General features: G+C 34.9%; 1 protein-coding gene across 4 annotated transcripts in view; it reads left to right on the top strand.

Annotated features, from left to right (window-relative positions):
- CACNB2 (calcium voltage-gated channel auxiliary subunit beta 2) overlaps nt 1-15,133 on the top strand; it is a 182,211-nt gene that overhangs the window by 40,530 nt on the left and 126,548 nt on the right. Inside the window, exons 1-2 of one of the 4 annotated variants that reach the window (XM_087945459.1) lie at nt 13,365-13,585; nt 14,006-14,131. The exons of 2 other annotated variants lie outside the window; for them this stretch is intronic. In XM_087945459.1, coding sequence (XP_087801585.1) covers nt 14,051-14,131 — 81 coding nt within the window. In that variant the 5' untranslated portion in view covers nt 13,365-13,585; nt 14,006-14,050. Of the gene's footprint in view, nt 1-13,364; nt 13,586-14,005; nt 14,132-15,133 lie in introns of those variants that run through there. One more of the 4 variants, XM_087945461.1, reaches the window with a different exon arrangement.

The following is a 15,133-nucleotide window of genomic DNA, read 5'->3' as shown; positions in this document are numbered from 1 at the left end:
TCCTTATGATTTTTAAAGTCCCTAATGACAAGGGAACCATCATCTGCTAGGACTCATCTCACAAAGAGAGCCTACTGCAGGTACCATTGGTCAAAGATCTCTGACTATTGAGATCCAAAATAAGAGATTTCTCTGCTGTAGCAACCTTTGAAATATCCTATTTCCCAGGTGAGATCTGCCTCCACATTCCTATCGTTTCATGAGAACTGAAGATCTAGCACTACCAGTTGGCTTAGGGATCCAATGGAAGAATACCATAATGGAAGTGACTCCTAGATTGATAGCAAACCCCACCTCCCACCTTACTTCCTGCTTCTCCACTGGCCCATCTTTTATTCTCACATTGCTGTATTTTCATTGTTTTCTTTACATTGTTTATTCTATTGTGATATTTACACTTCTTTTCATTTCTCCATTTTTATTTTGTAGGGCCTAATCTCACAGTGAATTAGGCAGAAAATAAATTTATCAAATTAATGCTAGCAAATATATAAAATAAATTGTGTTTTCTTTCATATAAGTTTTATATGTAGTGTCACAGAGTTTACTTCTGTTTTATCAAGATTATTAAGAATGTCATTACAACTTTTCTGAATAAATCCATGTACAATTCTGTAAGTAGAAAGATCCCTAGAAAACCTTTTGCAATATTTCTAGAGTTGCAATACTTTTCAGATAAATTTAGTTAGGAACTCTGTTCCCTTCTTTGCTTATTTAAGGTTTCAAATACCAGCTTATCTCATACACTATAGCATATCTCTGATAAAAGTAATTCTTGGTTGTGGATAAAGATTTGAAGCAGAATTTTAGTTGTTAAGCAATGCAATCATAAATTATGATGTCACATGATTGCATCACTTAGCAATAACAATCCTGGCAGTCCTGGTTGTTGTCCTAACTCTCTATATGCATGAATTGTTACAAAGGACGGAATCCCAAGTAAGGAATGAAGGAATGCCATAAAGTAAGAAGGGAGGCCCTGGGGGAGGGCAGCTGTTACATTGTGAAGCCCTCCTCTCTGGGAAGCCCTAACAGCCAGGGCAAAGTCGCCATTCCCCAGGCAGCACAAAGGGGCCTTTTGGGCATGCACAGCCATGTCTCCATCCTGTTCTCTGAAGCCTCTGGCATGTTGCACTTTGCAATCCCAGGCTGACCTTTGCCATTTTCTTGCTTCCAAAGCTGACAAGGCATGCCGGGCCTGGCCCTTCATGAGGCATCAATTGGCTACATGAAGTCATCATCCTAAGGTCTCACAAGGAAACCACTCTATGCAACCTGGGGAAGAAAGCCTTGTTTAGCCAGCAGTTACCTTACAATGGACCAGGCTGGATATACTTGGTCAATAGCAGGAAAAAGAACATGGTAAAGATTAGCTATGGCATTAGACCACGGAGTGCAGAGGACAAAAAGAGCATAAATGGGTTGATGGAGGAGTTGGAAGTTCAGGCTGCCAAGTGCATGGAGATGCTGCAGTGGCCATAATTTAGGGACTAGTCATAAATCCCTTCTTTTAATGCCACCATAAATTCAAGTATTGAATGAATATTCGTAAGTCAAGGAGTATCTGTAGTTAACCACCCAATTAGAAAAACAAATTACTTTTTCAAAGATTCTGGCTTGGTGATCAAGTTGTGAAGACACTTTTTATTTGAGAGAGATTTAATTTTTGGCTGAAATAGGTATTTTATTTAAGAAAAAATGTAGAGATTAAAAAAGTTCATGTATTAGTGTATATTTAATATATTTTAAAATATTTTTCTGTCATAATTAACAAGTAAAGCCAGAATCTTTGCTGTTTTTACAAGTTGGTTGGCTGCTGTAGAAGGCGAAAAGAGGAAGGGAAAAAAGGAATTTTTTCAAGCATGTCCGGATTGCGATTGATATTTTTGCTTCACAGAGATTGTTTATCTTTTAACTTTAAATTTAGTTGTCATTTTCCAATCCAACAAACTTGACAGAAGGGAAAACATTTCTAAAGATGGGATGTAGGAGTTTTCTTCACTTTTGTTTCCCACTTCCTTCCACCTATCTGCCAGTTTAATAATTGTCTACCTTTTGTCGAGCTTCAACCAGCTATGGCTGCTATTGATGCCCTCAAGCGATTTAAAATGTGATGGTAGATATATTTCAAAACTTTAGACTAAAACTTAAAATGGAGTAATAGAATGCAAAAATGAAATTCAGATGCAGAATTCTGCATTTAAATTTTAAAGATGTTTCTAAAGAAATGTGATTTGTAATTGGAAATTTGCTATCTGAACATGTTAATAAAAATAACCTTTTATGCTGCAGGTAGTCCTCAATTTATGATGATGATTGGGGACTGGGATTTCCATTGCTAAGTAATGCGATCATAAATTGGAATCACACTGTTGTGATAGTGTGACAGTCATAGAGAGGGAGAGAGAGCCCCAAAATTATTCAGCTGTTTTTTATGCCTAAAATGGGGCTAGAATTTCCAGCCAAGTGCTGTAACTACTACATCAAATTTGTTCTCATTGCAAATAGGTTACAAAGATGACTGTGTGATTATGGGGTGCTGAAATCAATTGTAAGTGCAAACAAATTACAAAGTGCCCAGATTGCAATCATATTATACTGTGGGCAATGCTGGGATGGATGGATCTTCAAGAAAGAGTCATATTCACATCATCATTCAGCACTGTCGAAATTCTGAACATTTGCTGAATGAATCGTCATAGTTGGGGCACGGTCTGTAATCTGAGTTTATCTAGAGGACAGTGTCCCATTCTAAGTCCTGCCTCTTCACAAGGTTGAATACAAATTGCAATACTTTCAGAAGAAGAAAATAATCCCTGATTTGTTAAACCAGGTCTTTGAGGAGAAAGTTGACATTGATTTGTTAATTCTGGAAGGAAAATGCTGATATGGCAATGTTTTACAAAATATTATTCTTATAAGAATAATAAATTGAAATAAATAGAAAAAATAAATTGAAAATAAATTAAATAGACTATGATAACAGGCAAATAACTTTTGTTTGAAATTAGAAGAAATGTCTTGATACTGTGAGTGGTTTCACCTTAGAATCTATGACTTTTGGAAACATATCTCCTTTGGTACAGTTCTTTTTGCTGGGTTCAGGATTGTCTCATTTTTTTGTTTCTTGCAAGAAGTAGTAGTTTGGCAAAATGGCTCACAAACCTCCTTTGATTTGGGTTCCATAATTGTTCAAAATATATATTGTCATACGTGACTGTTTTAGTACGATTTTAGAATCTTTTCTGGCATTGTCAATAAGAGGAAAACATGCAGCTGCAGCTCCTAAGCTAGTCAGGTATTGCAGCCGGTAAAAAAAATATCTCTGCCTGCAATTCATGTGAAACACGTACGGTAAGACAAAGCTTCTGACAATTTGTGCAGTGGTTCTGTAGTCCAAAGTACCCAGAGAGAATTCAAGTCTAGACTCAATCATTTTTCATGTTTGGGGGAGGGGAATAAATAAGGAACAGAAGTGTTCAATATTGTACAGAGGTAACACTTAATCAAAGATGTTCTTTCTCGTTTCTATATTGAAATGAAGCCTGAAATAACAGCAGCAGCAGCAGCAGCAGCAGCAGCAGCAGCAGCAGCAGCAGCAGCAGTAACAGCAACAGCAACAGCAACGGCAGCATTAAGAAATCATGCACAAAAAAGGGAATTTTGAAAGCTACAGGCATAGGATTCTCTGAGTGATTCTTTTCTAAGTTCAGTGCAGGTAATATAAAACCTTAAACTAGGAAAGGATTCATCTCTATGATGCATTTTAGTGATATAGGGATGCTAACGACAGAGACATTTTGTAATTATATATTCAGCTGAAATAGAAGGAATTGATTTACTTAAAGGAACACACATTCACATACACTGTTTCATCAGCCGCAAGGGCACATTTAACAAAATTGCTTGGCTGAATGTTTTTTGTACCTGTTCTCCTTTTCTGGGGATGGAGAGTAAAGAGGAATGGCCAGTGTCTCAGAGGAAATGACAAGACAGACTGAAGCTCGGTGAGACCCTATACTGAGTGTTATCTGCTGTCCTCTTCATGCAGTGCTGTGGGTTGGCACACCGGCGGCGAGTACGGGTTTCGTATGTAAGTTTCTGATTGTTTTAGAATGGTGCTGATTGTTGAGCTGAACATAGCATATTTGATGATGCAGTTTGCTTCATGCAGGTGCTTTGAGATATGTTTGCTGGGTGAAACAGCCACTTGAGCAATTTTTTTTTTACACAGACCTTAAGAACCATTTGAATAGATAATTCTGAAAAAAATAATAATAAATAAAGAGGGGCTCATACAAACAATTTGATAACTGACCTTTCTAACAAAAATGGCAAGATTAATTTAATGTATGTGTATGACAATTAGGATAATCTCTATAAATCCAGTTGAAATTTTTCAAGGAATAAATGGAATTGAGAAAACTAGGATCAGCATTCTACTATGTGAGAAAACTGCATTTTCCTTTATTTTCCAATGAAATCAGCATAGTGGCAACATATGGCATAAGTGTTTAATCAGGTTCTAGTATTTTCTAGAATAGAGATATCAATCCTCTATTGCAAAATGGCTGTTGGAAAAATATATTTTCCTGTGGAATTTAGCAGTAATATGTATAAATTACATGGAATTGAAATACTGGATAGTTATTAGAATGTGCATGGCATACAATTATCTCATATACCATCATTTAAGTAAATTATGCTATAACTTATTTTTTCATCACTGTAAAAATACAATAGAAAAATAAAAGTTATGGAATATGACTACATAGGGTTTCATTATTTTTTAAACTAATAATTAGATCTTAATTAGAGAAAAAATGAGGCAGTGTTTTTGATAACATATTTTATTTTATTATTATGGAGCAATCAAAATCAAAATCATTTAAAATTGTTTATTTTCCAACTTTTTAAAATAGAATTTTGTTCTTTGTAATTGGTAATTTTTATTTTATATTTAATGGGTGATGCAACAGTTGACATAATGAGTTCCTCTAATTATGAGATAATAGATAAGGAAATAAAAAGGAATTAACTGATTTATACACTGATTCTATATAATATGATCTAAATAATGAAACAATTGAAATAAAAGCCATACTATTGATTAAAGATAGTAGTCAATATTTTTATAAACTAAATATTTAATCTTATACAATTGCAACTTCAACTTTTCTTCATTACTATTAATAAGGCCCACATAACTTTGTGGAGAATATAAAACAGCACTGTCATATTTCAGAAGAACTACACATTATTTTTAACCAATGAATTTTCTGAACTATTTTTAGGGATAAATGCTACATTATGCCAGATTAATATAGGTGAAATAACTAAAATTGATACATGAATGTGTCACAAATGAAATTTAGGATTTCATGTACAGTGGTAGGCCAAAATGGAAATGGTGTTGCATTGTAGTTTTTATGTCATGACTACATGAAAGTCTGAAAAAGATATAATAAAAGATTATTGTAATTATTACTGCTATTATTAGCACTGCTAGCCACACAGATTGCAAGCTTGTAATTATGATTATCCTTTGTTGGGCATTAGCAAAATTTCTTTAGATTGGTGTGACAGGTTCATATTAAAAATAGTTTAAAGTAAGGCCTTTTACAAATATTTTGATCATTTGCTTAAATCTCATCATATTTTCCCAAATTACAACTACTTAGTAAAAATACACTTCTTCACAAACTACAAAACTGACCTGTTTAAAAATTTCTCATCTAACTTGGAACAATATATATTTATAAGTACTATAGTAATAAATATTTCTCCATAGGTTTACTTATTTCCATGATTGGAATTCTTATTATGGGTTATGTCCTTTATATAGTTATATTCTTCATGGATAGTAAACACCAGATAAATTCTATGGATATGGTTTTTAAGGAGACTAAAGGTAATCTATTCCAACCTCATCATTCTGACAGAGAGGGAGGGAGGGAGGGAGGGAGGGAGGAAGGAAGAAAAATAGATTGGTCCAATATCTGCGGCAAACTTGTAGCTGACACACTTGTAACTGTGATTGAACTTGCAGTTACATTCAAATGCTAATTTTACTTCTTTGTCTTTTTAAGGTATGGTATAACCAATTATACTAATATCCACATAAGATGGTAAACTGAGAACATTTGGGAAATTTTAAAAACGAACTTCATAGTAGGTATAGTTTATCAATATATTTTGGTGAATGCTATGATATATACTGTGTTGCCCAAACAGCAAAATTAGTTGATTCATTCTGAAAATAGGAATGAAAACTATACGTCATTTATATTAAGTCAAGGGTGTCAAATTGAACACCTGCTGGCCGGATCCGGCCCACAGGATGCGTAAATCTGGCCACGAGGCCGACCTGGAAATAGCAAAGGACTGACCTACAGTGCCTCTGACAGCCAAAATGGGTCATTCATGATCCCACACACTCTGTTTTGGTCAGCAAGGTGCTGCAAGAAGCTGTCCAGGCTGAGAACAGGCCATGAGGAAGGTGGCTGTGTATGCCCCCACATCCCATTTTGGCTGGCAAAGTGCTGCAGGAGACCGTCCAGGCTAAGAATGGGCCATGGGAGCCGCACACGACCCTCCCATGCCCCATTTTGGCCTGCAGGGTGCTGCAGGAGATGTCTGTCCTATATCACCCTCGGCTGACCCACAGAAGTATAATGCTGATCTGTCCCCAAAGAAATCCAGTTTGACACCCCTGTATTAAGTGATCTGAATTTTCCAAGATTCTATGTAACTATATTTGACCATTGCTGTACAAGGCATTAGCAGGCTCAGGAAAAAACTCAATGGTATATCTTCCTTCTCACTGTCTTTTCCTCCCTACAATCCTCCTGGCTGAACATAAAAAGGAAGTAAGAATGCAAGAATGACTTGAAGTAAAAATGGTTTCTAGCAAAAAGCATCATAAACTGCAGTCGCATATGGGATGATGCAAATAGAGATAAATGCAAGTTGGTTGCCAAGTGCCAAAATTCAATCACATGACCATGGCGGGGAGGGGTGGATATCAAAATTTCAAATATGAATCATAATTATCTTTTGGGGGGATGTGTTGGTTGCAGTTGTGAAGTTAATAAAAATCAGTGAATATTGCCTATGCTAAACACAGCAATTTGGGTTCCAAATCTAAATTGTCAACCAGTCCAAAATGGATTCAGATAATAAGTTTAGTTTCAGGAAAACTAACTGCATTACAAGATAAGGGCCTAAGACAGTATTTCAGAAATTTGATAATAATTATGTAAATCAAACAGGTGGAAAAAGACTCAGAAAAAAACACCATAGTCTTTGCTTTAACATAGTTGAATAAGACTGTTTTAAAGAAGGAAGAATCACATCTAGGTGGCAGGCCCAAATCCAATTCAAGATGGGATGGAGAGTTTAGTTGGAACGCTGACACTAGGTAGATAATTCTGACATGTAATAAAAGATTAAGTTAAGCTCTGTTTTTCTTTTACATCTGAATCAGGATATTACTGAACACACTGTTTTTGAATGCAGTAGGGGAGAGAATAAGGAAGAGTGAGTTTAAGTCAATTCTTAATAAGGTAGAAACAGAGGTGAGTAGAAATAGAGATAGAAATACCTGAATCTAAGGAAAGTAGGAGTGATTCTCAAACATTTTGATTTCTGTAGCCCTTTACATTCTTAAAAATAATTGAAGACCCCAAAGAAATTTATTCTATGTAGATATCTATCAATACTTACTGTATTAGAAATTAGAATTGAAAAAATTTAAATTATTTAATTATTTGACTTCTCTGACAGCATTTCAGTGACTCCTAGGAGTCCCTAGACCATACTTTGAGAAGAATTGTTCTACAGCATTGATGGTGAACCTAGTCCATGGTGTTACAAATTAAGACATGCCTAACTTGACTCTGCTGGTATAAACCTCCCCCACCCCAAGAATAAAAAAGAAACAATTCTCGGGAGTTCCGGTTTGAGCTTCTTCGATGACAAACTGAAATCTGTGATCGTGCACAGTTTTGATCTGTGCTCGCCGCTGGAGCGTCCCAAGCTGGCTGGTTTTGGGGGCTAAGCCACCCCGTAGAGGTGGTGAAGAGGGGGGAGACTGCCAGCAGGGTCAAGGAGAGTCGCATCTCTCCTCTCCAGCTGGCCACTACTCCCTTTCCCGAAGGCGGTTGCAGCGATGGTCAGAAATGGCCACCTCAAAGAAGAACTCTACCGGAAAAGAATGTGCAGGAGGAAGATAAGAAGAGAAAGTTTTGGCTGACCGGGTCGAACTGAAAAAGCAACAATATAAGGTACCCTGGAATTTGAATTATAAAGAACAACATTGTTCCCACAGAAGACTTTGAAGCGGCAAATGAGAGAGGGAAGGGAAAGGATTTGGTTTTTTCCCCCCTTTTCTTCCCTATATTGACAACTAAGAGATTTAAGCAAGAAACCAGCAAAAATCCACTTTGACATTAACAGGTATTTAAGCTGAAAATAAAATGTCAAAGGGATAATAAAGATTTCTGGATTCTCAAAAACTTTTAAAAGAAGGAAAAAAACAAAATCTGGAAAAATGGTGGAGACCACCTGGAAGTGAAAGGAATTAACAGTGAAACTTTAACAAGATTCCTAAAAGATACATTTTAACTGAAACTTTGTAACAAGATAAGAGAACTCCAGGAAGAGAAAGTGGGAAAAAGAAGCAAGAAGAAACAGCTTTGAATTATTTGGATTACTTGGTGATTTTTGGATTTTTGGCTATTGGATCTAAAGGATAAAATTAATCGGGTGGTTGTTTAAAAGTTTTTAAAAATAGTATCACTCTTGGAAGAATTGAGAATGGAACTTAGAAAACAGAAAGAAGATGCACAAGAAGGAAGAGGTTCTTTTGGCTTCGTATTTCAATTTTTAGAAATGGAGATCCTGAACTATGAGAAACAACAAGAAATGCCTGTAGAACAAGAAGGGCGGGACAAAGAAGAAGCCATCTTCAATGACCAAGTATGTCTATGTGGGGAAAAGAAAGGAAAGGGGGGAAAGAGAGTGAAAAATTTAAGATCTGAAAAAAATAACCCCCCAAAAGAATAGTTTGAAAAGTATTTACAACATTAGGAAGAAACAGAAGAGAGGATTACAGAAGAGAGAATCAGAATTAGAGAGAGAAAGGGTCAAAAAGGGAAGGGAGAAGAAGAGGGGGAAGAGGGAAAGGAAAAGAAATTATAAAGTACAGAAACAGGACATACGACAGGGAAAACGTACAAGGATTAAGGGTATAAGCCTATTTAGAAGACACAGAGATAATGGGTGAAAACTTAATTGAAAGGGGGATTCTGCAAGGGTACATAAGATAGTATTGTTATATTAGAAATAGAAATGAACTTTGAAAATATGAAACAAGTGTGATTAAAATGATAGATAAATATACTCATTGTAATGTAATGTAATGTTTAATAAATAAATGAAATAAAGAGAATGAGAGAATGAAATTAGGAAAGGAGGTGAATATTTTAATTATTATAAATGTGTGATAAAAATTTAGGTGAAGAAGAATATGAAAGAAACATGAAAAAATTATGGAAATATTATAAGTGTTCCTAGAAGTATGATACCCTATTGAAAAGAAATGTTAAGGATGTCAAAGATTATAACTAACATTAATGATAGAGCTGAATTGGAATAGAATAAGTATTTTATTTATTATTGTTATATATATATGTGTATATATATATGTGTGTGTGTGTGTGTGTGTGTGTGTATATATTCTCTTTAAGAATGTACCAAGCAGAATTTGACTGGAAATTATGTGTTATATTGAATGTTATACATATAAAGGCATAAATTGAAGTTTAAATAAGAGTTGAATGGATAAAAATTAAAAGATACAAAGGTGTCATACTCCAATTAGTAACTACAGGGAAAAATTATTTATATATATATATATATTCTTAAGTTTTCGCGGGTACTTACATGTATGGCATTCGGCTTTGTTCGGGTATTTTCCCACGTCATTGTAGTCCCTATACAGAAGCCTGATGATGGCAGATGAGATTCTGCTGAAACGTTGCTACAACTTTAAAGAACAACTACAATGACGTGGGAAAATACCGAACAAAGCCGAATGCCATACACACACACACACACACACACACACACACACACACACATATAAATTGAATTTAGGAAGGAATGAGATAATTAAAAGTAAGATTGAGAAAACTAAGGGAAGGGAAAATTATTGAGAAAATGTTAAAATAGTAATAAGATATGGAATAGAACACAAAGATGAATATGAAATTGAATTTGTGTCTGTATGGAGAAGTGATAACCCGGGACCATTCTATTCTCAAGAAAAGAAATTTTACTTGTATTATGTTTTGTGAAAACCCAAATAAATTTTTTATTAAAAAAAAGAAACAATTCTCTATCTTCTCCCCCTCCCCTCCTCGCCTGCATCTAGGCCACTCTGAACATCAACCCTCTTTTGTATCCTCAAGACTGGCCTTGAGGTAGAGGTCCATGCCTCAACTTTAGCCCTAGAGCCACTGCTGCCACTCAAAAAAGGCTGCCTCATGCTAGTAAGCCTTGAGGGAATGGTGGAATTGTCTCCACAGTCTACACTTCTAAGGATCTGTTGAGGATCCCTTTTGGTTGCTATTTGTATTTTTGCTGTCAAGTCCTGGTGGCCCACTTGAGGCTGACTTGGGTCACATAAGACTTCATTCTTGAAGCAGCTTTGAAGAATACTCTTTGGTGGCCTCTCAAAATCATATGAAAGCATGCCTCATTCTTGTGCAATTTTCAGGACCTCCAGAGGATCATATCCTTCTCTGGAAGGTTCTGGAGGCTGGGTGAGAGAACATCTCATTTTTGCATGACCTATTCAGGCTTTGAAAATTGCATTGGAATAGAGCATGCTATCAAGAATAATAGCTGGGATCGGTGAATGTTAGTATGTCAACCAAAGTGTTGTGGCATGTTACTTATGACACATGTCATAGGTTCACCATCACTCTTGTGTAAGAACATGTTTGCAGTCTGGAAGTGCTCATTAAATATGGCATTGCCACTGTAGGATTATAGTGTAATAGTTGTATAACAATACATAGTGTCACATCTAGCTTGGTTGGGCTATTTTTTCAAAATACAGGTAGTCTTTGATTTACAACAGCAAAGTCATGTGACCACACTACTTAGCAACAGTTCTAGCAGTCTTGGATGTCATCCTTCAGTGAGGACTGCATTGGACATTAAGCAAAACTTCATGTGACTATGATTTCCAACTTCCTGCCATTGTCTTTGGTTTGTGGGAAGCTGGCAAGAGATGTTGGAAATAACAGTCACACGACTTTGCTTGCTGCAGTATCATAATTATGAGTCAAGCCTTGACAGCCCAGTTCATGACCATGTAATTACGGGAATGCTCCAATGACCATAATTCTAGGATTAGTTGTAAAAGTGCTACTCGTTCAGCATTACTGTAAATTTGATCATACATGTCTTTTTGATTAATTAATTGATTGTGAATCAATATAAACGAAATGATCAGCCAGTTCAAATTACTCAAATGACAGCCTAAAAAATGCACAAGTTGTCCCAGCCAGCAGGTCCTTGCAACAAGGCAGCCAGACGTTGCCCTCCCTCATTGCTGCTTTTGTCCAAAGTGCCTGGCACAATTTCAGAAGCAACATTTAACATGGAGCAAAAGAGGAGGCAGAGTTCCCCAAAGTTGGCAGGGCTTGTCTGGAAAGGACAGGCAAGGAGAAAGAACAGAAGAAGAAAGGATGGCCAATAAAAAGGTACCTAATCTGGAGAAAGCAAAGGAAAATACTGATGTGACTACTGCCTGCTCAGCAAGGAGAAAAGAAAAGAAAAAGAAAAGCTGACTTCTAATGGCTTTTATTGATAATCAGCTTCCTAGGATCTAGAGTATATTGTCCTATGTATGCTTTTTTTTTAAAAAAAAATCAACACTAACTGAATAAAATACTGGCATTGCATTAATAAAGAAATGTTGCCTGCTAAAAGACTAATGTTTCACCAGAAAAACAAAACCCTTAATAAATTTGTTGAGTGTCTTCCTTTTTGAGTCACAAATATATATTTTTTTATCGAAGTTTAGACAGGTTTCAGTTCCTCTTCTTGTGTGGCACTTGTGATTATTTTACATTCTGACTCCAATTAATTTATGATATAACTTGGTCATGGAACACTACTTTTACTGTCTTGCCTGTTTCATTTTGCTCCCTATCAGTTTTCTAACTACCTCTGAACTTTTAACAATTTTGTAGACTATGTGATTTGCTACTGAGCACTGCCTTCTCTCCAACAGTTTCTGTCTGTATTGTATTGGTACTTTATATTGTTTTTCATGGATTGATAACTTCAACATAGTAGTTAGCCTATGTTAAAAACAAAAAAGGCAAATATTTCATTACCAGGTCTGAGTAATATCATTAGTGCTTTGACTGTGGTATCTAATCTGATGAAATATCTGGAGGAAAGTAGTTAAGCTCAGTGAACACCGAATCCAACAATTCACCCTTGACTAGTATTATTTCATTATTATTTAATACTAAAAGGTCAAATCTATTAGTTTGTTAAATAACCTGAAACTATACATTTTTAAATTGCAGTTTTGGAATATTTCATTTTATTGCTTTGTTATTTTTATAATGCTATGAGCACTAATATAAAACAGAGTTTCATTTAAATTGATATCCATATTAAATACAATATAGGTTAATGGTTCTGCTTAAAAATGTCTGGATTTTTTTGAATTTTCAAAAATGTGCATAAATATGATTTAAAATGCAATCAGTCCTCTTGCACAAGTCCTAAAATTATATAAGTGCATGTTTTCAATCATTTATTAACATTACATTGAATTCAATAATAATTTCACATTTGTGCTATGCTGTATCTGACCTGCTTTATTTTTCAGCTAGCTCTAAAATGATACATTCTAAAGAGCTAACAACAAAACTGTGGGGTTCCAAAAATGCACATTAATGCATTTAGTTATGTTGATTTGGAAATAGCAGATAATTTTGTCATCTATTCTTGTTTTAAGGATTTAATACTTCGACTACAAGTGATTAAATATCAACACTTAAGTTCTGAAATATAATTTTGCTTTTAGTTCATCAGAAACTTTGCTTTAATTTCTAATTAGGAAAAAAATGGACCTAATACATTAAGTTTTCTTTTAAAGAAATTATGTCTGGTTTGCCAATGTCTGAAAATGGATTCTTCCAAATGTTAGGTGAAAATAGTCTGGCCTGTTTGCTTAGTGAGAATGCAGAGGTCTTGTTGTATAATCCGATTTCAATCAGCTCACACTAATCACTACTGATAGTTGCAAAATTTAGCCAGGATCTGCTTTTGTAATCTAGATAGACAGAAGTGAAAGGAGAGAACGGATGCAAAAAGAAGGAAACAGAGAGTCGGATTTTTCAGTTTTTGCTTTGTCTTCTGGGGCTTCTCTTGAAAACAAGTCCTATTGGTTGTTAGGTTACCAGCCTTTTCATTGTGGAGATACATCAACAACAGGTGCACTGTGAGACGGCAGCAGTCCTTGTAAAGGAAAATGTGCAGGAGGTAGCAACAGGTATATACAATGTATCTGCTTGTATTACATTATTTATGGAAACTGAGATCTTAATTCTTTTTATATGTCAGTAGTGCCCTGGAATTCTGAAATATTTAAGTTAAGCAATAAATTCTACTGCAAGCCAATTTCATTAAGCTCTGAATACTATTTGACTTTAGCATTTATTTTATAAATCTTGGGTAAGTTAAATTTCAGAGATTTTATTAATCTAGTACAGTATTTTTGAGCATAAGAAATAATAAACTTAAACTGATGTTATATCAACTTCTGAGATATTTAGAAACACACACAAAAAAATCCAGTTTGTGTGTTTAGTTTTCAATGTTCTTGATGGGATGAAATATTAAGAAGAAAAACAATTTTCTAAATTGTTCTTTTGTTTGATGTTACCTGTTCCTGCATCACCTTGGCTAAAAGACTTTATACATTTGGATAAGAGAAACATTTGAAACCTGACTTTCCATGCTGGTGGAGTTGTTGCTGGTCATCTCAGCTCTGCATGTTGCCATGCTAAAAACACCAAAGGGTAAAAATGTATCTTGGGTAAGTAGAAAAAGCATACCAAGAATATTATTCTAAATGTGTATTGCTAAACAAACACTGGTGAATAAAGAATCATTATATAAATACAGGTTTTTATTTTCATTATATGCTCAGGTTTACTTAGATTCTATGTGGATGCATATATGCCTATTTATATTTGTTGGTAAACTAACTTTCTTGGCCTAATAGCTTTGTTAGTTTTAAACTAACAAAGTTTGCTAATAATCCTTTACCTGCTATAGTTTAGGGTTGATTGTCTTTTAAAGTACCCCTGTTACTACTGAAAATGTTGAACAACATACCTAAAGTATAAAATGCATTGCTATAGACTTTGAACCGTACATCTTTGCTATAATTTGCATAGTGAGATATTAAACCTTTTCATATTTTCAGTCATGTAATCAACTGTGGGGCATCTGCTTGCATTTAGATCATTTTTAAACTATTTTAGACCAGAATATGTATTGACAACATACTAGACAGGCAGCCATGCAATGCAATCTTGTTTCAGGAGTAACAAGCACTTCAAATATTTAGTATCAGTTAAACAATAAAACTTGGTATCAGTTAAACAATAAAGTAGCTTATTTTTAGTCTGTTCCCTAAGAAGCATGGAAAAAAAAAAGACTTGTAGATGAGGGAACTCTTATTAATAGCTGGCTATTATTTCCCCATAAATCATGTGAAACATAGGATCTGTTACTTATCTTAATCACATAGTTGCCTTCTTTTTTACATTAGGGATATTAGATTGTACTCAGTATTGCTAATATTAGGTTGTATAAGTACAGCAAGGACATTCTGTGAAAGTTCTAAAGCTTCTAACAACAGGTACACTTTAAATAAGGCTGTACTATATTCAGGTTTCTTTTGTAATACAACAGTGGCAAAAATATGCAAATGGTGCATTGTGTGTATGTGTGTGGATTGTATTGATAATTTCAGTAGTTTACATAGCATCTCTGTTTATATAATGTTGCTTATAATATTTAAAAAATAGCA

This window comes from Notechis scutatus, chromosome Z, assembly GCF_049901735.1.
Source record: "Notechis scutatus isolate UNSWTSFEM ecotype Mainland chromosome Z, rNotScu1.2, whole genome shotgun sequence".
Classification (NCBI taxonomy): Eukaryota; Metazoa; Chordata; class Lepidosauria; order Squamata; family Elapidae; genus Notechis; species Notechis scutatus.
The sequence above is the reverse complement of the archived record's forward strand: the minus strand, read 5'-3'. Positions and strand labels throughout refer to the sequence as shown.